Source organism: Sciurus vulgaris, assembly GCF_902686455.1.
Source record: "Sciurus vulgaris genome assembly, chromosome: 8".
Taxonomy (NCBI): domain Eukaryota; kingdom Metazoa; phylum Chordata; class Mammalia; order Rodentia; family Sciuridae; genus Sciurus; species Sciurus vulgaris.
The window spans coordinates 131,170,961-131,191,984 of record NC_136468.1 but is presented as its reverse complement, the minus strand read 5'-3'; the positions used below and the strand labels follow the sequence as shown (position 1 = coordinate 131,191,984).

Here is a 21,024-nt window from a genome sequence, read left to right as displayed (position 1 = left end):
AAAAAAAAAAGAAAAGAAAAGAAATTCTACTTCCAAAGGCACTATATAGATTTAATGGAATTCCAATTAAAATCCCTATGACATTTCTCATAGAAACAGAAAAAGCCGTCATGAAATTCATCTGGAAGAACAAAAGATCCAGAATAGCCAAAGCAATCCTGGACAGGAAGAGTGATGCAGGAGGTATCACAATACCAGACCTTAAACTCCACTGTAGAGCAATAGTAACAAAAATGGCATGGTGTTGGCACCAGAATAGACAGGTAGACCAAGGGTACAGGATGGAAGAATGGAGACATACCCACGTAAGTACAGTAGCCTCATACTAGAAAAACGTGCCAAAATCTTACAATGGAGAAAAGATAGCCTCTTCAACAAATGGTGCTGGGAAAACTGGAAATCCAGATACAGCAGAATGAAACTAAACCCCTATCTCTCACCCTGCACAAAACTCAACTCAAAATGGATCAAGGGTCTAGGAATTAGACCAGAGACCCTTCACCAAATAGAAGAAAAAGTAGGCCCGAATCTCCATCACATTGGCTTAGGACCAGACTTCTTTAACTAGATCCCCATAGTGCAAGAAATAAAAGCAAGAATCAATAAATGGGATGGATTCAAACGAAAAAGTTTTTTCTCAGCACAGGAAACAATCAACAATGTGAAAAGAGAGCCTACAGAGTGGGAGAAAATCTTTTCCACGCACACTTTGGACAGAGCACTCATCTCCAAAGTTTATAAAGAACTTAAAAAACTTTACACCCAAAATACAAAGAACCCAATCAATAAATGGGTTAAGGAAATGGGCAGACCCTTCACAGAAGATGTACAGGTGATCAACAAATATGTGAAAAAGTGCTCAGCATCCCTGGTAATTAGAGAAATGCAAATTAAAACCACCCTAAGATTTCATCTAACTCCAATTAGAATGGCAATTATCAAGAACACAAGCAATAATAAGTGTTGGTGAGGATGTGGGGAAAAAGGTACACTCATACATTGCTGGTGGGGTTGCAAATTGGTGCAGCCACTCTGGAAAGCAGTGTGGAGATTCCTCAGAAAGCTTGGAATGGACCCACCATTTGACCCAGCTATCCCACTCCTCGGCCTATACCCAAAGGACTTAAAATCAGCATACTACAGAGATACAGCCACATCAATGTTCATAGCTGCTCAGTTCACAATAGCCAGACTGTGGGACCAACCTAGAAGCCCTTCAATTGATGAGTGGATAAAGAAACTGTGGTATATGTACCCAATGGAATATTACTCAGCCATAAAGAATAGTAAAATTATGGCCTTTGCTGGTAAATGGATGAAGTTGGAAAATATCATGCTAAGTGAAATAAGCCAAGCCCAAAAAACCAAAGGCCAAATGTTTTCTCTGATAAGTGCATGACAATATATAACGATGAGGGTTGGCGGGGGGAAGAGAAGAATGAAGGAATTTTGGATGGTGTAGAGGAAAAAGGGGTGGGAGGCGGTGGGGATGGAAAACAGTAGAATGAAACAGTGTTACCCTATACATATGTATGATGACATGAATGGCGCGAATCTACATTGTGTACAACCATGAAATGAAAAGTTGGAGCCCATTTGTGTACAATGAATCAAAATGTGTCTGTAAAAATTAAAAATATTAAAAAAAAAAAAAAAGAAAGAAATCCTCCTTTCACGTGCTTTCCAGCGGTTTTCCATGAGGGTCTGCCCTGCTGACGTCATCTGACTTTGGTTACTCTGCAAAGACCCCATTTCTACCAGGGTCACGGTCTGACGTACTGAGATCAAGGATTTCATCGCATCTTCTTGACTCCCAGTTCAAACCATGACAGGGTCCGGCCATATTTGTGGAAGCGACAGACTCGTGAGCTGACGGTATCCTAATAAATAAGAAAGGTTCAGCGAGCGTGAGCGTCTCACGAGTCAGGCACCATCTGTACTTATTTCTTTCAATCCTCCCAAAAGGTCAGTGTTCTATTTATTGATCATCCCATTTTATGGAAATTAGAGGCTCAGAGAGGTTATGGAACTTCCCAAGATTGCACAGCCATAAGTAATAGAGCTGGGTTTGGTGGACTGAGTTTCTACTAAGTTTCCCAGAGGGTCCTTTCCTGGCAGTGCCATTGAATTAAATTCTCACCATCATCTTTGAGATAGACATTATTAGTATCCCCTGTTGCAAATAAGGAAGTCGAGGCTCAGAGAAGTTAAGTAACTTGTCTGGGATCACACAGCTAGGGGAGCAAAAGGGCCAGAACCTGAGTGCGTATTAGTCTGACTTCAAGAAAAATGCTCTTCATGTTTACACTCTGATGCTTTCCACTAAACCCTGGGGACTATGGTAAAGTCTTCTTCTCCAGGTCTGTTTTCCTGTCCCCAGCACCTCACATTATTCTCATCCAGGAGAGTTGGAGTTCCTGTTGACTGATGGGGCAAAGTGTACTAAGGGGACATTCAAGTATTATCCCTATTTTTATAGGCAAGTAAACTGAGGCTCAGAGAGGGGAAGAAACTTTCCCAAAGTCACACAGCCAGGAAGTGGTAAGGCTAGGATTTGAACTAGGAGCTCAAGATCTGTAGACTCCCAAGGCTTCAGTCTGCACAACTACCCGTCTCCCACCTGTTTCCTCACCTGCAAACTGACATTTCCTTGGCATCCGCATGTGTGACCATCTAGGTTCTAGCTAGCCCCTCCCCCTTTTAAAGTGACCCACCCTGTGACAGCTTCAGAGGGCTTCTAACCACAGGAAATACTCCACAACGGCTCTTGCACCATCCCTGCCATTACATCTGTGGGGACTGCAAAATAATTGTTGGCTGGATCCACCCCTTAGTGAGAAAATGGCAAAAATGAGGCTGTGTCAGGCTGGGCACTATGGGAAGCGTCCCTCAGACAGAGGGCGAGTACGGATCACTTATTGGGAGGTCCAGGGAGCACCAGGAAATGGACAGGGGACATGGGGCAGGGAAGGGGAGCGGCTGATACGGGGTGTATCCGCAGTGGGTAACCACTGGGTCTTCTTGCAGTTGGCAGGGAGGTCACGTGACCCATTGTACTTAATAACATGGCTGATGACGTTTCCAGCCAAAATCATTTCCCTGCAGGAGCCGGACATTCCAGTGGACTCTCCTCTTCCTTTGCCCTGAGATGGCAACCCTTCAAGATGGCGGAGTCTCCACCAGCCTGGATCCCTGAGAGACTCTGTGGAGAGAAGCCCCCTGCTGACCAGCAGTGGCAGCCCAGCAAGATGGCAGAGTCTCCACCAGTCTGGATCCCTGAGAGACTCTGTGGAGAGGAGCCCCCTGCTGACCAGCAGTGGCAGCCCAGCAAGATGGCGGAGTCTCCACCAGCCTGGATCCCTGAGAGACTCTGTGGAGAGGAGCCCCCTGCTGACCAGCAGTGGCAGCCCCACAGGATGGCGGAGTCTCCACCAGCCTGGATCCCTGAGAGACTCTGTGGAGAGGAGCCCCCTGCTGACCAGCAGTGGCAGCCCTGCAAGATGGCGGAGTCTCCACCAGCCGGGATCCCTGAGAGACTCTGTGGAGAGGAGCCCCCTGCTGACCAGCAGTGGCAGCCCAGCAAGATGGCGGAGTCTCCACCAGCCTGGATCCCTGAGAGACTCTGTAGAGAGGAGCCCCCTGCTGACCAGCAGTGGCAGCCCAGCAAGATGGCGGAGTCTCCACCAGCCTGGATCCCTGAGAGACTCTGTGGAGAGGAGCCCCCTGCTGACCAGCAGTGGCAGCCCCGCAAGATGGCGGAGTCTCCACCAGCCGGGATCCCTGAGAGACTCTGTGGAGAGGAGCCCCCTGCTGACCAGCAGTGGCAGCCCCACAGGATGGCGGAGTCTCCACCAGCCTGGATCCCTGAGAGACTCTGTGGAGAGGAGCCCCCTGCTGACCAGCAGTGGCAGCCCTGCAAGATGGCGGAGTCTCCACCAGCCTGGATCCCTGAGAGACTCCGTGGAGAGGAGCCCCCTGCTGACCAGCAGTGGCAGCCCTGCAGGATGGCCGAGTCTCCACCAGCCTGGATCCCTGAGAGACTCTGTGGAGAGGAGCCCCTGCTGACCAGCAGTGACAGCCCAGCAAGATGGCGGAGTCTCCACCAGCCGGGATCCCTGAGAGACTCTGTGGAGAGGAGCCCCTGCTGACCAGCAGTGGCAGCCCTGCAGGATGGCGGAGTCTCCACCAGCCTGGATCCCTGCGTGACTCTGTGGAGAGGAGCCCCTGCTGACCAGCAGTAGACATGCAGCACCAGGGAGAAAATACCCTTTGTGTTCTAAGCCACCAAGACATGGAGGCTGTTTGTCATGCAGGACAGCTTGCCTGATACATGGAAAGAAAGGGCTTGAACTCCTCTCCACCTCGCCTTCCTTTTCCTATGGAGAGGATGAGCCTCATTGTCCGCCTTGGACAAACCTAATTTAGTCCTGAGATACAAAGGAGTCAGTGCTGGAAGACACCCTAAGATAAGCCGAGAGCAGTTCTCTGTATCTATTGGAAGTGATGACCCATGATTATTTATAGCAGCTTCTTATGCTCTTGAAATAAAATCAATCATACAACCTACATTCTTACAAGCTACCAAAATAAATTAATCATAAGGTGTTGCAACTCTAAGTATAGTATAAAAGAATAATAAACTACGACATGTAACAACATATGTTTTCATATATAAAGGCTTTGACATAGCCGTGCCAGATGACATAAGACAGGAGAATTATAACAGATATATTTGGCTAGGAAGTTAATGTATATTTGACATTTTCATACCCCTCTGTAAAGCATCTTTTTAAATTATTTATTTACTTATTTTGTGGTACTGGGAATTGAACCCAGGGTCACCTAACCACAGAGCCTCACCCCCAGCCCTTTTTATTTTTTATCTTGAGACAGGGTCTCACCAAGTTGCTCAGGGCCTTGCTAAGTTGCTGAGGTTGGCCTCCAAATTGTGATCCTCCTTCCTTGGCCTCCCAAGTCACTGGGATATAGAAGGATCTGGAACATAATACAGCTAAACACACAGATGAACCCAGGGTGATTTGTTTGATGCTGTAAATACCACAAAAAACACTGCAATGAATTTCCAAGGTGGCTATGAAGTCTTGGGGAGGCTTCGCCTGCAGTCTGGAGTCTGAGGCGTTTGATCCACCCACTCCTATTGGGAGACGGGGCCCCTCCCCGTGGTGTGTGTCCCCAGGTGCAGGAGAAAGCCCCAGCAGTCGTGCCAGACGCCAGCAGATGCAAAGGGCCCGACATCCCACAGCAAGCTCTTGGGAGACACGGCCGGGTCCACTACCAGCCAGACGGCAGGTGAAAGATGGCCAGGGTAAGGCTGGGGAGAGGGACAGATGGCCACAGGAAGTGGCACAGAGGCCCCCAGGGGTAGCAAGGCCGGTCTGCCCTCACCAAGGCTCATCAGTGGCCTCTTGGGGGGTGACCACTGAGCTAGCCGCCCAGCTGCTGCGGGTTCCGGGGCTCTGGCTCTGGGTCCTGGGCACCCACGAAGCCTTCCGAGGCTGGACCCTCAGCTGCGGCCTGGCCGCCCTGCTGCCCTGCTCCCCGGGAGTTGCTGGGCAACCGGAAAGTCTGCTCCAGACAACCCGGGGCCGTCTCCACCGTCCTGTGTCTGAAATGACTCTGGACGCCTGTCTGTCTCCAGGTCCTCATCGTCAAAAGAATGCTCAGGGAGCAATATTTTGTTTAATCCCTTTCTGCAGAGGAGACTCAGGCCATTACTCACGACAACCTACCAGATAGGTGGTCTGATTATCCCCAAGTTACAGATGATAAAAAGGAGGCACAGAGAGGTCATGCCATTTGCCCAAAGGCATACAGTAAGGGGCAAAACCTGGCAAGCAATCCAACTGGGATAGGGCAGGGACCCAGCTCAGTCCTGCCGCCTCTAATCCCCACCTTGCTGCCCCTAACCATCCAGCTACACTGCATCTCAGTTAAGCTGGTCATGGAGCTGCGTTCTCCTGTAGCCCGGGGACACTCTTCGTTACTGTCAGTCTCAGGCTCTGCCCCTGCAGGAGACAGGGTCTGATCTGAGGGTGGAGTTGAGTGGGCTTTTGGAGTTAGACAGGACTGGGGACAGTCCTAGCTCTGCCTTTCCCTGGCTGTGTGACCTCAGCAGTTGGCTTGCCTTCTCTGAGCCCCCCAGAGGGCCATAGGTCTGATTGGGACCGTGCCTGGGTGTGCTCCAGGAGACCAGATGGTAGTTCTGGGTTTGAGGCTTTGGACAGAGTCACTTGGACATCAGTGCCCACCTGCAGCTGCCCTGGGTCTGGGGTGCCAACTGAACCCCACTTCTGGAATCAACACAGCTCCAGGCCCTGGACATAGGAGGGGCGGGCACTCTGCCCTGCCCTGCACAGGCCTCCCTGCCCAGGAGCCCGTCCTGTGCCATCTTGGCATTGACTGACAGCAGGCATGGCCAGTGCCTGGCCCTGCCCCCAGGACATAGTAGATGCTCAGTGAACACAGCAGCAGCAGCAGCAGGTGGGCTGACCACAGCATCAACAGACCCCAGGTGTGGACAAATGGGCTTTGGAAACAGCCCTGATGTGAGTCCCCGTCCGAGCGCTGGAAAGCAGGACCCCCGGGTGGTTTAACGTCAGTTCCCTCTGCTGCTGCCCTGGACTCCCTGGAATGGCTGTCTTCATTGTTGTAGCTCCTGCTCTTTTCTTTTCCACCCTATTTCCTGGTGGCTCCCTGCCCCTGGTGGATATGTCAGTGTGTGAGGCTCAGGAAGGAACGTTCTAGAATCAGTACCCAGGGATGGAGTCTCCTCCCTCCCACTTCTTTTATGTGTGGCCTCGGGAGGGAAGCCTGCCTCTCTGGGCCTCAGTTTGCCTGCCCCGTCGGACCCCAAGGAGGCCGCGCAGCATCCTTGGCCCCCAGCTCCGGGGTCTGCAGCACCCTTGGGCCTTGCGGTCTCCCCGTCACCCACGCACGTTCCTACCCAGCGCCTCGTGCCAGGAAGGCTCCCGGGGCGCCCAGGTGGTGGCTCCCGCAGCACGAGTCCCCCCAGGACCCCGGGTCAGCGCTCCGCTAACGCCACGTTCCAAGTCCACCCCTCGATTTATTCAAGTCTCACCCACAAAAGGGGGTGTCCTTGGCCCGGCTGGGTCCTCAGACCTGGGACGGGGCCTGATCAAAACATCACCCCCGCAGAGAGAGGGGGAGGGGAGGGGAGGGCGGCGGGGGCTGCGGGCCGGATGGGCGGGTGGACGGATGGGGAGGAGGACTCATGGACGGGCGCAGCATAGGCCGAAGGGAGACGTCGCGGGGAGCAGAGGCGGGGCGGGTGGGAGAGAGGACGGGAAGGACGGATGGACAGACAGACGAACGACTGGACGGCTGGAGGGAGGGATGATGGACAGATGGACGGACTGACAGATGGATGGATGAATGGATGGACAGACAATTGGACTGATGGATGAAGGGAGGGAGGGAGGGAGGGATGATGGGTGGTGGATGAATAGACAGACGGATGGATGGACAGATGAAGGATGGTGGATGATGGACGGACAGATGGATGGAAGGATGAATGGACCGATGGAGGGTGCATCAGGGTGGGTGGATGGAGACACATGGTCAGCTAAACACAGCACCCGGGCGGGAGATCGCGTGGCATTACTGGGGTGCAGGCCCGGGACTTGGGGCGCTGGTCCTGGAGCCCCGCCCCGCCCCAGCCCCGCCCCCAGCCCTTCCCCGGCCCCGCCCCCAGCCCTTCCCCGGCCCCGCCCCCGGCCCCGCCCCCAGGAAGCCAGGCAGAGGGACATGGCAGGTGGGGACTGAGCCCAGGCTTTATTGAGCAGATTCCGGGGAGGTGGACAGGCAGGCCCTCGCCCCAGCCCTGGAGCCTCCTCTCCTTGCCCGCGATGCCGCCCCGGGCGGGCGAAGGCCACTGGGACCCGGTGCCCTTCAGCTGCTGAGGAAGCAGCCCCGCTTGTGCCACTTCTGGTCGCGGATGCGGCGCACGGACTGCAGCTGCGGCTGGTTGGCGTCCCACTCGTTCCAGTGGCGGTACTCGCCCCGCTCCAGCACGTACTGGCGCCCGCGGTAGCCGGGGAACTCATAGCCGACCCACCTGCCGGGACAAGGGCGGGCTTAGGAGGAGGGCCCGCCCCGCCGGCCATCACTCTGCCCGCCACCTGCCGAGCTCCTCCTTCGCTCCCCGGTGGGCAGCACCTACCCCGCTCACGAGAGCCCTGCAAAACCTCCAGCTGCTCTCTCCGTGTCCCCCCTTCACACCGCACTGAGCGGCTTGGAAGCTACTTGCCTCTAAGCCGACGTGTGCGCTGTTCCTTCTGCCTGGTACACCCTTCCTTGCCCTGCCCCATTCCTCCCCCTCTTCCCTTCGCACCCCGTACCAGTCCATTTCGTTGCTTCTTCCTTTGCAAAGTCCTTCCTGGCTGAATCCACTAGTTCCCTGGGACTCCCAGAGGCACATGCATGCCAACTACGATCCCCATCACCACGAATGGTGAATATCTGTTTCCTTGTCTGTCTCCCTATCAGACTGTGAAATTCCTGGGGGCAGCCACCATGTAGTTCTTAAGGTCCCCTCTCTCCCCATGCCGGGCTCAGAGTAGATGCCCAGCAAAAAGTCCTGAAGTAAAAATTTCACAGGAAGGAGCAACCCAAAGGCCCACTAGTGAGATAAAACCACCCACAAAGGCGAGGCGACCTTAAGGTTGCATGAACAGTGATATTGAGCCTAGAAAGAGGGAGGTGATTAAGTGTGCTCCCCTAAGTACTACTCAGATCATGCCTCGTCTTGCATGTCACATCCTTGATGCTAAGGACAAGGATTGCCAAGAGGAAAAAACATTCTGAGAATCAGTTTCAGGGCCTGATGTTCAGAAAAGCAGTAAAGATTTCAGTGAGGACAGGTAGGGGGACCAATTTCATTTGATAGGGGAAAAAAAAAAAAAAAAAAAAAAAAAAAAAAAAAAACTTCCTTGAGTCAAAGCTGCCTAGCGCTCGGCACGGAGCGCTGCCCGCCAGGCCCTGCGTGGCTCACGCATGAAACTGGGAGCCGAGACTCTGGCCAGAGGGGGCGGGGCAGGGCTGTGGCGGGTCCCTTACGTCCCGTTGATGGCGCGGATGCTGGCCACGCGGTCCTGGAAGCCGTGGGCCCACAGGCTGGGCACGTCGTCGTCCACTATCTCCATCTTGCGGCCGCTGAAGGCGGGGTTCTCAAACAGGTGCAGCTTGTGGTCTGGGCCGTCCTGGGGGCGGGAAGAGCCATCGGGTCGCCCCCCAGCCGACTCGGGAGGGCAGCCCAGCAAGGCCTCCAGAGCTGGAAACTCGGGGACCTCAGGGCCAGTGGTAGGAGACAGACAGACAGACAGGCCGCCACCACAGAGAGGGGGCCCAGGCCCGGGAGGCAGCAGAGGTGGCAGGTGGCGGCCCTGCACCTTCCTGCTCGGTCAGCCTTCCCAGGGCCCCGTGACCCCTGCAGGGGACCCTGCTGTGGGACAAGGAGGAAGGGCTGGGGCAGAACCCCAGGGAGCCAGGAGGCGGTGGGGGGCTTTTGAAGGGTCACTGTGACCCGTGTCCCTTCCTGGTATCAGGGGGGGAAAAAGGGAAGCACACTGCGAGTTATTTGCTGGAGTTATTTCCTGGGCTGCTTCTCCTGGACCCCATGCCCACCTGCCACAGGACCCCATGGCTTCCAATTCTGACAGGGCTGCCTGACCCCCATCCATCCGAGTCCCACTGGGCAGCTGACTTCTCCTGTCACTGTGGCGGGGGCGTGTCTGCCTCCCAGGGAGGGGCGGGGCTTGTGCTCACAATGTGCAGAGGCCGGAGGGACAGGAGGCTGTCGCTGTGGCGGCTGTTGGACCAGGCATCCCAGCGAGGGTAGTCTCCCTTCTCCAGGACAAACTGTTCCCCGCGGAAGGACCTGCGCTCAAACGCCAGCCACCTGGGGAAGGAAGGGACCTGGGTCACCTCCGCAGGCGCAGAGCAGGGACTGGGGTCTGCAGGTCTGGGGAGGGGAGGGCCTCTGACCTCGCTCCCTCCCTGTCCCCAGCCCTGCTCTTGATCCCTGAGTCTGCTGTGGATGGACTGGGACAGGCTGAACATATCTGAGGCCCTGGGCCCGGAAACCGTGGTAGGAAATGTTACTGACAGTCCACGTGACATCCAGTCTCCCAGTAGGGTGCTCAGAAAGGTCCTGGCAGCACGCAGTCAGTATTTGATAGCGCATCCTCCCCCTCCTCTGCTCTCCTCCTCCTCCCCTCCCGCCTCCTCCATTTATTGATTGTCTTCATTTATTAATCTCATGTGCATCTTTCCAAGGTCACCCAGATGGTCAGTGCCAGCGCCCCGACTTGCAATCTGCAGGCGAGAATCCACCTGCTTGCCCTGCAGACATGGGCGGGACTCTTGACCCCTTGGGTTCAGTTTCCTCATCTGTGAAGTAGAGATAGGATGAGGGCTCAAGGACAGACTGCTTGTTAAACTTCAGATGTTATCATTTTTACATGAAATCATAAGTATTTCCGGGCGTGGTGGAACGTGCCTGTAATCCCAGCAACTTGGGAGGCTGAGGCAGGAGGATCACAAGTTGGAGGCCAGCCTCAGCAACGTGGCAAGGCCCTAAGAACTTAGCAAGACTCCGACTCAAAATAAAAAAAGCAAAAAAGGGCTGGGGGTGTAGCTCAGTGATAAAGAGCCCCTGGATCCAATCCCTGGTACCAAAAAAATGACAAATATTAAATTCCATTTATAATGAATCTTCACAATTTGGTCACAGAGCCAGGCTGAATGATTTTTCTCTGTCCTCTTTCCTGCCACTTGCCCTGGGAATCAAGAGCTGGAAGGATCCTAAAAGAACCTCAGTTGAGCTCTCAAGTTCTACAGATGAGGAAACCGAGGCCAGCGCGGCGGCAAGCTGCCTAAAGATGTCCCGCTGCAACCCGGACCTCCGCGTCCCCGAAGGTGGAGGCTGGAGAGGGGCCCGGGCAGGTACTCACGGCCCCGACTCCACTTGGATGGAGCCCACCTTCTCCAGCAGGCTGTCGGTCAGGTTGGGGCACTCCGCCGAGAGCTCGCACCGCTTGCCCTGGAAGTTCTCTAGCTCGTACACGGTCACCTGGAAGGACAGCGTCCTAAAATCCCACCGCGCTGGGCTCCCAGCTCCAGCCCCCGCTCCCGAGACCGCGGCGGGCCTGCACCGCCCCCTGGTGGCCGCAGCGGGAACGCCCCCATTGGACCCCATTGGACTTTGAGGCAAACTCATGAGTGGCAGGCGCCAGGAGGGACCCGGAGAGGGAATAACCGGCCCGCCTGAGGGCTGTAAGGAAACGAAGCGGCTTTTGGCCCGGAGGGAAGGAGGTCCACTTCCCGACTTCAGGAAAGGTCAGAAATCCATTATTTCCTCCTTTAAAACACTTCGTAAACCAGGCGTGGTGGTGCATCCCTGTCATCCCAGTGACTTGGGAGGCTGAGGCAGGAGGATCACAAGTTCAAGGCCAGCCTCAGCAACTTAGCGAAGCCCTAAGCAACTCCGTGAGACCCTGTCTCTAAATAAAAAATAAGAAGGGCTGGGGATGTGACTCAGTGGTAAAGCACCCTGGTATCCAATAAACAAACAAACAAACAAACCCTCTGTATAAGACACAAACCACCCATTTCCCATTCATCTCCAAGCACAGTCTTTGTCCCTGGGAATATCTGTTCCAGTCATTTTTTTGAATGGGTGAGAGAATCTCAGAATGGGTAAGTCATTTTCCTCAGGCTGCACAGCAAATTAGGTGGAGGCCCTGGGATTCAATAAAGCTACTGGCTCTTTTCTTCCCACATGTGGACAGGAAAAGGCCCATTGATAACAGATGGAAGCAGAGAGAGATGAGAGCAGCCTCTGTCCAGGACCTTAGTGGTCACACACCAGTCCTGTATGGTCCTCAAGACCCAGCATCACCCCAGGGTGTCAGGCGAGGAGCCAAGAGGGTTTCTGGGCTGACGACCTCTTGGCCACCACAGCATCCTCAGAAAGGCCCCGTCCTTCCCTCGACCCATCTCAGATCCTCTCACACACCTCCTCAAAGGCCCCCTGGGACCGTTTGGAAATGGCAGAGCCGCTAAATGCCAGCCCACTCCCCTCCCTGGGGAACCTCTTCATGGTGTCCATTCAGCTCTCAGGCCAACTCTGGGGACGAGGAGCATGGGCATCTCTCCCCTTTGAAAGATGGAGCTGTAGAGGCCCAGAGAAGGCCAGAAACTGGACCAAGGTCGGAAGGGGAGATGGGCCGGGGGCTGTGCCTCTGAGTCCCCGCAATCCACTGAGGCAGGAGCAGGTGACCGGTGCCATCTTGCAGGCGAGGACCCAGAGGGGAGACCCAGCCAAGTCAGGGAGCAGGTTCGCAGCCGGGGTGGGAGAGGGGCTGCTCCCGCCGGCCCCTCCCGCCCAGTACCTTGTAGCCGCCACCCAGGCCTCCGTGGCTCTTGCCGGCTGCAGCCTGCTCGGGCGCTCCGTGCTGCTCAGCCATCTCCTCAGGAACTCTTCTAGCTTCAAACCAAAGGAGAATGGGTCACGGGGTCCCGGGAGTGCAGGGGCTGCAGCCTGCTGCCTTTGGGGCGGGTGGTGACTCGGGAGCTGCCCTCGGCCAGTCTTCAACAGACTCAGGCCCGCCTAGCAGACTGGGCTCCCCATTTCACAGAGGGGAAGCCTGAGACCCAGGGACGTGAGGCCACTTCCTAAGGCACACACTCAGCCTGGCTTCAAAGCCTGTGCCTTCTCCCCACACCCAACAGCTCCCCCAAAACGGGGCTTGCAGATTGCCCTGTAGACGCACCACCTGGGCACCCTGGCCAGCTTCTCTGTCAGGTCTCTCCCGCCCCCGCACCCCAGGCACTGTGACCTTCTGGTCCCTGGTTACTTGGTCCTCCAGTGAGTGTGAGAGCCCCAGCTCAGCGCCCAGCCCTGGTGACCAGGTGGAGCAGGAGACCACAGCTGGCAGGAGGGACAGAGGGACAGACAGACGTCCAGAGAAAGCAGGTCCGTGGACCCCTGCTCTGGGTCAGTTGGCATGTAGCAGGTTACTCCTTCCATGAGCTTATTAAGCACTTTCTGTGTACCTGTCACCTCAAGAGACAAACCCAGACAGGGACAATGATGCACAGCCTGGGGACCTTCAGGTGACAGGTGGAAGGGCCCTCCTGATGGCTGCGCAGGTGAACGCTCACAGGACGGTTCTCCTGCGTGCACACACACGGCTCCCGGGGTCACTGCATGGTGACATCCCGCCCGTGGGCACGTAACACCACTTCCTTCGCTCGCACACACAGTGGCACATACAGACAGCCACACTGACACGCCACACAGCTGTCCCCACCCTCGTTCCTGGCATGCGCAGCCGTGTGGCCCTGGACGCAGGCCCGGTCACACGCAGGCTGCCTGGTCCCTGTGCCCAGCCTCAGCCGGAAGCGGGACTCGGTCCAGCTCGTGGGGTCCCGCGGGGCTCGGAAGGTCCCAACGTTCCCACTTGCCCTCCGCCGCGGGCGTCTTTGGAGCCCCGCCCCCAGGCACGTGACGCGGGCCACCGCCCTCTGAAGCGCACCGTGCAGGTCCCGACTCATGCCAGTGGGTTTGGTGACTGTCTGGGGTCCTTCACTCAGCGCCAACCCTCAGGTGACCCCCGGTTTCTGCAGGGGGCAGCCGTGCACGCCCCATGGAGGCCACCCGAGTCCCGGCCGGTCGCTCCTGCCTCCCGCCCCACCCCCGCCCCGCCCATCCCCAATGAACCTGCCGCTGTGGGCTGTGGCCTCGGGAAGGACGGACCGGGCGGCTGCAGACTCGGCCTGCCTCCAGCACTGCCCTATTTATGGGCACGTTCTGACAGCCCAGCACATCCCGGCCTGCTGAGGCAGCATCCTGTCCCCCCCGATTCCGTCCGGGCCATCTCACTCCAATAGCCGCCCGCAGAGGCCCCAGCGCCTCTATCCTCAGATGTGGCCTCTGATGACTTCCTGGGGGCTTTGTGGGAAGCCTGAAAGTGCTGGGCAGGGCACTCGGGCTGTGGGGCTCTGCGCGTGGCCGGGGCTCCCTTCCCTGGATTTCTTGGGTCACCTGTTTCCTCCTGGGGTGTAGGACACTCTTGGAAAGGCTCCAGTTCTTACAGTGAGCCTACATATTAAGTCAAATCACCTCGATAAACCTCCAAATTGAGTGCAAATCCCATTTCTGTGGAATGCCCTACAGACCCAGTGAAGATCTGGGTGTGGTGGCGCACACCTGTAATCCCAGCAGCTCTGGAGGCTGATGCAGGAGGATGGAAAGTTTGAGGCCAGCCTCAGTAACTAAGCCAAGCCCTAAGCAATGTAGTGAGACCCTGTCTCAAAATAAAAAAGGGCTGGGGAGGTGGCTCAGTGGTTAGGTGCCCCTGGGTTCAAACTCTGTTACAAAAAGAAAAAGATAAAAAAGATTTATCTTCTTCATAGAGATGGCATACACACATAATAGCTACCATTTATTGAGGAAAAGACCTACTCTGTGCACGGCTTCATAAACATTGTATGGAATCCTCACCCAGCCATCTTTAGGGGAGAATTATGATCTCCATTTTATAGTTCAGAAATGGAGTTCAGAGAGGGGAAGCCATGTTCCCAGGGTCACAGAGCGGAGGAAAGGCTGGCCTGCTGTAGGCCTGGGCTCTCAGTCTCAGTAGAAATAGAGGGGAAATGATGGTCGACTTACTTATAAGAAAGTCGATGGGGCCATTTTCCAGGGTTTGGCAGAGCGAGGCTGCGAGCACATCGTTATTCAGTAAAGGAGGGCAGGATGGTTATTGAGCAAATACAATGCGAGGCACCCGAGGAGGGAACTGCCACACAAGGCTTCTCTCCTGGTTGCCATGGCTTTGGGTGAAACGCCTCAAGTCTGGGCAAGGCCCAGGGCACCTTGGGGCATCTCCCAGAGCTGGTGGTAGGAGCCTGCAGGTGGCAGGTCACAGGTCCCTGTGACTTTGGGTGAGTGGTGAAGGTCTCCGAGCCGGCCTCCTGGGCCACAGAGCAATCCCGTGAGCAAAGCCCTCAAGGCTGCGGTTCCTCCGTCCTGTTCCCTGGGACCCCCCTGCTATGGCCAGCTCACACGGAGGGGCTCCTGACCCTGTGGGGGTCCCATAAAGCCATGCAGTTTCCGACCCTGCCACTTGGGATGCGGTCACCTCCCCTCCCCCGGGGCAGCGTGAGGAGGGAGGCCCAGGAGGGAGGCCCCACGAGGTGCTCTGTACTTTCCTGAACCACGTCTGTCACCAGAGTCCCCTGCCCTGGCCCCTCTGCCAGCTGGAGCCAGAGCATTCCTGGTGGAGGTGGGCTTGCCAGGTGCCTGTCACAGCCTCTCCCCGCTGAGGGTCACAGACGCCCTCTGGAGGGCCCCCTGCCGAGGACACTGCCTTCCACTCTGGCCCACTCCTGCTGATGTCACTGTCCCTTTTTACAGCTAAGGACAGATGTTCAGAGATGCCCCAGCTCCAGGAGGTGGCAGAATGGGGACACAACCCCTCGTCCCCTGAATGGAAATCCTGCCTGGTTCCCGTGGGCTCCCGTGGTGGACACCCACCCACTCCCGGACCCGGCTGCCCGCTCCCGCCGCCCGGCCGCGGTTCAACACAGGCGAGGCCGACTTGGCCAGCGGGACGCAGGCCGGGGCGCCCTGGAGACTCCATTCACGGCGGGACACGGTCACTTCTCCAACGCTCACTTCCAAACTTTATTTGCTGCTTTCCGAGTCCGAACGCGACATCTTTGTGCATGCAAAGCTCATTTTCCGTTATTGCGGTGGACGGGTTCCCCAGCCGCTCTCCAGCTGGACGACGCCTCTGTACAGTTACAAAATATAAAAGCACTTGTAGATCCAAGATCCGCGGGGGCTGGGGGCCCGGGGAGTCTTTTACATTAAAAATAGAAGGTTCTCTAGGCGGATTCTCAGTCTCGCGGTGAGCGACGTTCCCGGGACCGGCTGCAGCACCTCGCGTCTCTTCGGAAGACCTGGAGCCCATGAATTCATAAGGCCACTGTACCAACGCCACAGGCGTGAGGCTGAGCCGCCGCGCCCGGAACCCAGTCCTTCTGTGGTGACTCTGAGATCCCAGGAGGGGTCCGCAAGAAGGATTAGGAAAATATATCCTCTATTTATATATATATATATATATATTTCCACCCGCCTGCCCCCCACTTATTTTGAGGATCAGAATCAGCCGGGGACGTGAGGGACTTTTAGGGTATTAAGATTTAGGAAATAACAGTACAGAATGTCTTCCCTAACACAAGAGTGCTCTTGGGAACCCAGTATTACGGGTTCAATAAGGCCATGTCGGATGAGATCGTTAAAAAGCTCAGGTTCTTCATTAGACCACGTCACGAACGTTCAGCTGGCCTAATGCCACCAGTGATTGTCACAGAAGGGCAGGTCCGAGTCACGGGAGGAGAAGACGGGGCACAGACCAGAGCGCAGCTGTTTAGGGAGATTCCAGGTGGGCAGCGGGGACAGGCTCAGGTGTCCACAACAAGGGATCGCTTGCCAAAAGCCTGAGGCTGACTTTCTGGAAAAGAGACCGGGCTTTCTGTCCACACTCCCGCGGAAACCAACCCAGACACAAGAGAGCAATAGGGACTGAGGGGACGGGGACGGTGGAGACCCAGTTCGTGGTGCCTGCTCTTCCAGAGCCCTGGCATGCCCCCCATGGGGTCACTCCTGGTGGCTTAGCAGTACGGAGCGAGGACTCACCCCTTGCTATGGGAATGGAGCCCGAGGCAGGCCCCTTTGGAGATGTGGCCCCCTCCACCTGCACACTGTCCCTCCCGCCCCAGGGAGCCATGACATCCCGGGCCTTTTGCTGTCCTGTTTCAACACACGGTGTGGCCAAGGCACCGAGGATCCCACCCCTGCCTTGACCGGCCTCAACCTGCACATCTGAACTGGGGCTGGGGACGGAGTTTCAGCTCTGTGGTCATGCCTAGCTCCAGGGGGAAGCGGGAGGCCAGGGGAACAGAGGGTTTATGCACAGATGGCAGAGGCGGCTGCCACACCACACCGGAGTCGCTGTGGTTGGCTTTAGGAAAATCACACTAAAGGCCTCTCCAAGTCTCCTGCTCAGCCTCTGAGGCTGAGGCCTCAGACCCACGTCTCTTCCTGATCCCGTTCCTCAGCAGGCTGGCTTCGCTCCTGGGGGTGCACAGAGGAGCATGTGCCGCCATCTGACTGTCCTGTGTCCCTGATCATCTAACATGAGGCTGTCCATCTTCACGACACTGATTTCTGAGCCCTGGTCGTGCAATTTCACGGGCCAGAGGTGTCTGTTTCATGAGGCCTGGGATCGTGCGGGGGGGAGGGTGTGATCTGCTGAGTGGAAAAAGATCCAGACTTATCAAAAGGCCAGCTGTCAAAGAGCTGAGGTGCAAAGGGTGGAGGAGAGGGGGCCCACATGGGGTGTGGGATCTGCAGGGCGGGGAGCCGAGGCCCCAGGAGGGGCTGGCTGGGGGCTCAGTGCACACAGATGATTAAGGCATATGAAGTTAGTTTAAAAGGGGACAGAGTTTCAAAGGGGGCTCCCAGAAGACTTGAGGAACTCTCATGCCACCTGTAGCCAAGCCCCAAAATGCGTGCCCCCTTGAGGAGAAATAAGCGACCCCCTGGCCCAGCTCTCTGCTCAGGCTCCGAACAGCAGCTGCGCGTCACTCCATGGTGCTGACCGTAAGCAGGAACCAGGGGTCCCGGGAACCCGCGTGACTGTGACTGTCAGCTCTCTGGGGCTCTGGGGTGCTGGAGGAGATGAGGATGCGGACCGTCAAAGGGGCAGACTCAAGATCAGTATCGGTCTTCATCAACACGGAATTAAGTAGCTCATGCCAATCAAGGTGGGAGAGGCTGGATGAAAGAGTCCCGGGCAATCTCATGTCTGAGTGGTCTTCTTTCCTGTCAGGTGGGCAACTATCAGATTCATTAAGAACTGAGGATTCTGCTGGGCATGGTGGCACACGCCTGTTATCCCAGAGGCTTGGGAGGCTGAGGCAGGAGGATCACAAGTTGGAGGCCAGCCTCAGCAACTTAGTGAGGCCCTGTCTCTAAATAAAATATAAAAAGGGCTGGGGATGTGGCTCAGTGGTTAAGCGCCCCTGGTGGTGACATCGCTATATCAAGATCTGCTCTGTGCCTGCTCCTGAGAGGGAACAAGAAGCCCCTTTCACCTGCAAGAGAAGAAAGATAGCAACTAAGAAACGTCAGGGTCAAAGCACTCAAGGGTGTGTCCCTTGACTTGGAAAGCCACTACCTCGAAACTGTCAGAAAACAGGAGATGCATCTTCAAGAAAACCAATCCAAGTTGTTCCAGAGGAATTAAATCCCCAAGTGGCTCCAGAGGACAGACTGACCATTGACTCAGGGGTGAAGGAAATACAAAGTGCCACCAAGCAGGTCCAAAGTCACAGACACGGAGGCACGAGGCTTCCACGTGAGAAGGCTGGGCCGAGTCAGGACCCACGAGCTGCCCCTCAGCCGCCAACAGGAGGGTGTGGGGCGGGGGCGGGGCCCGCGGGCAGTGTCCGTGGTGCTGAACCACGGCCATCACAGACACAGGAGGATTGCCACCCACCCCCACCTCACCCCGCGCGAGAGAGGAGGCAGTACAGACAAGACCAGGAGATGATGTGGGAGACAGCCAGAAGTGACCCGGGAGGAGAGCAGCAAGCTTTGACACCGTCGGCAAAGAACGGATTTACCAAGGGAGATGTTGCCCACTCAGGAAGCCAGGAGGGGGTGCGCGCCTGCCTGCTTTGCTCTCTAGCTGGGGCTGTGTGGGGGTCCGTGAGGACGCTCGGCCGCAGGTCCCTCCACAGTCCTGGGCAGCCCAGACATCCCACTGAGGACATCTCCCAGGCAAGGTTGGCACAAGATTTATGGCAACTCCAGGCAGGGCGGGTGACCCTCTAGGCAGATCTAGGCTGTTTGCTGGTGCCTGGGGCTTCTGATGAGGGAGACAGAAGAAGGTGTCTGGAGCTGCCAGAGGCCTGGGCTGTTCCTGGGTATGAGCTTGCAGCTAGCAGAAAAGAGAGGCCAGGTGGGTCCTACCCTGTGTCCCTAGCACCCGGCACTTCTGCCCACAGTCCCCGTCCTGGGCTCCCCTCCAGGGAAGGACTTTGAGTGAGACCAGCCTGTGAACCAAAAGGAGCCCTTGGGCAGGCAGAGCTGTGTGCGGGGGTGGCATGAGGTGGGATGAAGTGGGACGGGGCAGAAAGGACCCTGTTCACGGTCTGTCCTGAGATCCGCGTCCAAGGGTCCCTCCGCCCAGAAGGCCAGCTGTGTTCAAAGGAGGCCGGGAAAGGCGCCCAGGGCAGGCCCGACATCTCGGGGGCAAAGGCACCGCCGTTTCAGCTACAGCTTATGAACCTCGGAGGCCCAGGGACAAGGTCACCGCCTCCCCAGAGACCACACGGAAGGAAACCAGGAAGGTGTGTACCAGGAGGACAATGGCCGTTTTTACGAAGCTTGGGTAGGGATAAGACAGCCGGAGGCGCTGGGCCACCTCGAAGCCCGCTGTCCAAACACCCGCCTCCTGTCCTGCACCGGCATATGGACACGTCAAGTTTCCAAGAAAACTGGCAGAATTATTGCTTTATCACCTTCTAAAGCAAACAAAGATGACGCGCCGTGACCCGGGCCCGCTTCGCACACGGCCTCCCTGGAAGGGCGGACGCCCTTGAAGGAACAGGAAGGAACCTGACCAGAAGAAGGCAGGAACCAGGGAGCGGACACTGGGCACTCCCTGGGAAAGGTCCTCCCCAGAAGACCTGCCCCGGGAGGAGCAGAGCCGCCTTCCCAATCCGGCCCCGCGTCGATGACCCCAGAGCTGCAGCTGCTGGGGGTAGAGGGTCCAAATGTCAACTTCTCAGTCAAACCGAAACCGCCGGCGTGGCCCTTTCTGGGGGCCTGGCGTCTTTCCCGGGTGCAAGTGCCGTCTAGGGAGCTGCGCGGGGGGCCGTGGAGGCCGGGCCTCCTGGCCAGATCCTGGGGCTCCGGACAGCAGTCTCGGGCCTCGGGAGGGGCCCAGGCACGTGAGCGTGGTGCAGGAAGGTGCGGCGGCTCGGCCTCATCTGCGGGTTCAGACGGTCTGGCACTTAAGGCTTCTGTTAACTGGCAGTGTCCCCTGCCTGGGAAGGAAGGGACAGCCTTGCATCAGTAGTGGGAACACGCAGCCTGTTTCCACCCTCAGGCCTTTTGGAGGGCGGGGGATGCAGCTCAGTGGTGGTGCATGTGCTCACTAAGCAGGCGTGAGGCCCCGTGTTGGGTCCCCAGTACCCCCAAAATGAGTCAGTACGATAAATGCATGACCTTTGCTGACGTCCCGGGAGAGCCTCAGGCCCAGCATGAGATTATTTGGGGGCGGAGAGGAGGAGGGAGTCTAGTTCAGTGGAACAAACTCGACATTTAGGGCCAGTTCTGAGCCTCAGTTTCCTCAAATGGATTGCTGATGATAATACTGCATTATATCTTTCAAAATAGCTAGAGGAGGGGTCGGGGATTTAGCTCAGTGGCAGAGCACCTGCCTTGCACGCGCAAAGCCCTGAGTTTGGTCCTCGGCCCTGAAAAAAAAAAAAAAAAAAAATAGCTAGAGGAGAGGATCGGGCAGGTTCTCGCCACAAAGAAACGATAAACGTTGGAGGTGGTGGATTAGCCAGTGGCCTGGTGTTACCAGCACAGTGTATACAGACCCTGAACCATCACGGTGCACCCCATAAATACGTACAGCTAGTTCATGCCAATTAAAAACAAATAAAAGTCAGGAGTGGCTGGGGAGGCTGAGGCAGGAGGATCCCGAGTTCAAAGCCAGCCTCAGCAATGGTGAGGCCCTAAGCAACTGAATGAGCCCCTGTCTCCAAATAAAACACAAAATAGGGCTGGGGATGTGGCTCAGTGGTCAAGTGCCCCTGAGTTCAATCCCCGGTATCTGCCAAAAAGCAAAACACCAAAACAAAACAAAAAGAAAGAAAGAAACCCCCCAAACAAAAACA

General features: G+C 56.4%; 2 protein-coding genes across 15 annotated transcripts in view; both read right to left on the bottom strand.

Moving 5' to 3' along the window:
- Positions 1-7,798: 7,798 nt before the first annotated feature.
- On the bottom strand, positions 7,799-14,234 carry CRYBB3 (crystallin beta B3). 4 transcript variants are annotated; one of them, XM_079151451.1, is made up of 6 exons: positions 13,763-14,234; positions 12,432-12,526; positions 10,992-11,110; positions 9,805-9,937; positions 9,097-9,239; positions 7,799-8,095 (listed from the first exon to the last, which is right to left on the bottom strand). In XM_079151451.1, exons 2-6 carry the CDS (start codon positions 12,504-12,506, stop codon positions 7,930-7,932), a joined length of 636 nt encoding a protein of 211 aa, XP_079007577.1. In that variant the 5' UTR covers positions 12,507-12,526; positions 13,763-14,234; the 3' UTR covers positions 7,799-7,929. The 4 variants fall into 4 exon arrangements, with proteins under 4 accessions (XP_079007577.1, XP_079007579.1, XP_079007576.1 ...); XM_079151453.1 differs by having other exon boundaries at positions 12,432-12,522; XM_079151450.1 differs by lacking the exon at positions 13,763-14,234 and adding an exon at positions 13,578-13,712.
- Positions 14,235-17,909: 3,675 nt separating this feature from the next.
- Positions 17,910-21,024, bottom strand: part of KIAA1671 — a 143,617-nt gene continuing 140,502 nt past the window's right edge. For 10 of the 11 annotated variants that reach the window (XM_079151244.1, XM_079151238.1, XM_079151247.1 and 7 more), the window contains one exon: positions 17,910-20,163. The gene's annotated coding sequence lies outside the window, so the exon portion shown is untranslated. The remainder of the gene's footprint in view (positions 20,164-21,024) is intronic. The other variant, XM_079151246.1, reaches the window with a different exon arrangement.

Coding starts and splice junctions, on each gene's coding strand:
- CRYBB3 (XM_079151450.1), bottom strand. Junction 9,240..9,804: donor CCCTCCGGCCTCTGCACATT/GTGAGCACAAGC, acceptor TCCCGCCCCCAG/GACGGCCCAGACCACAAGCT. Junction 8,096..9,096: donor ATCCGCGCCATCAACGGGAC/GTAAGGGACCCG, acceptor TTGTCCCGGCAG/GTGGGTCGGCTATGAGTTCC.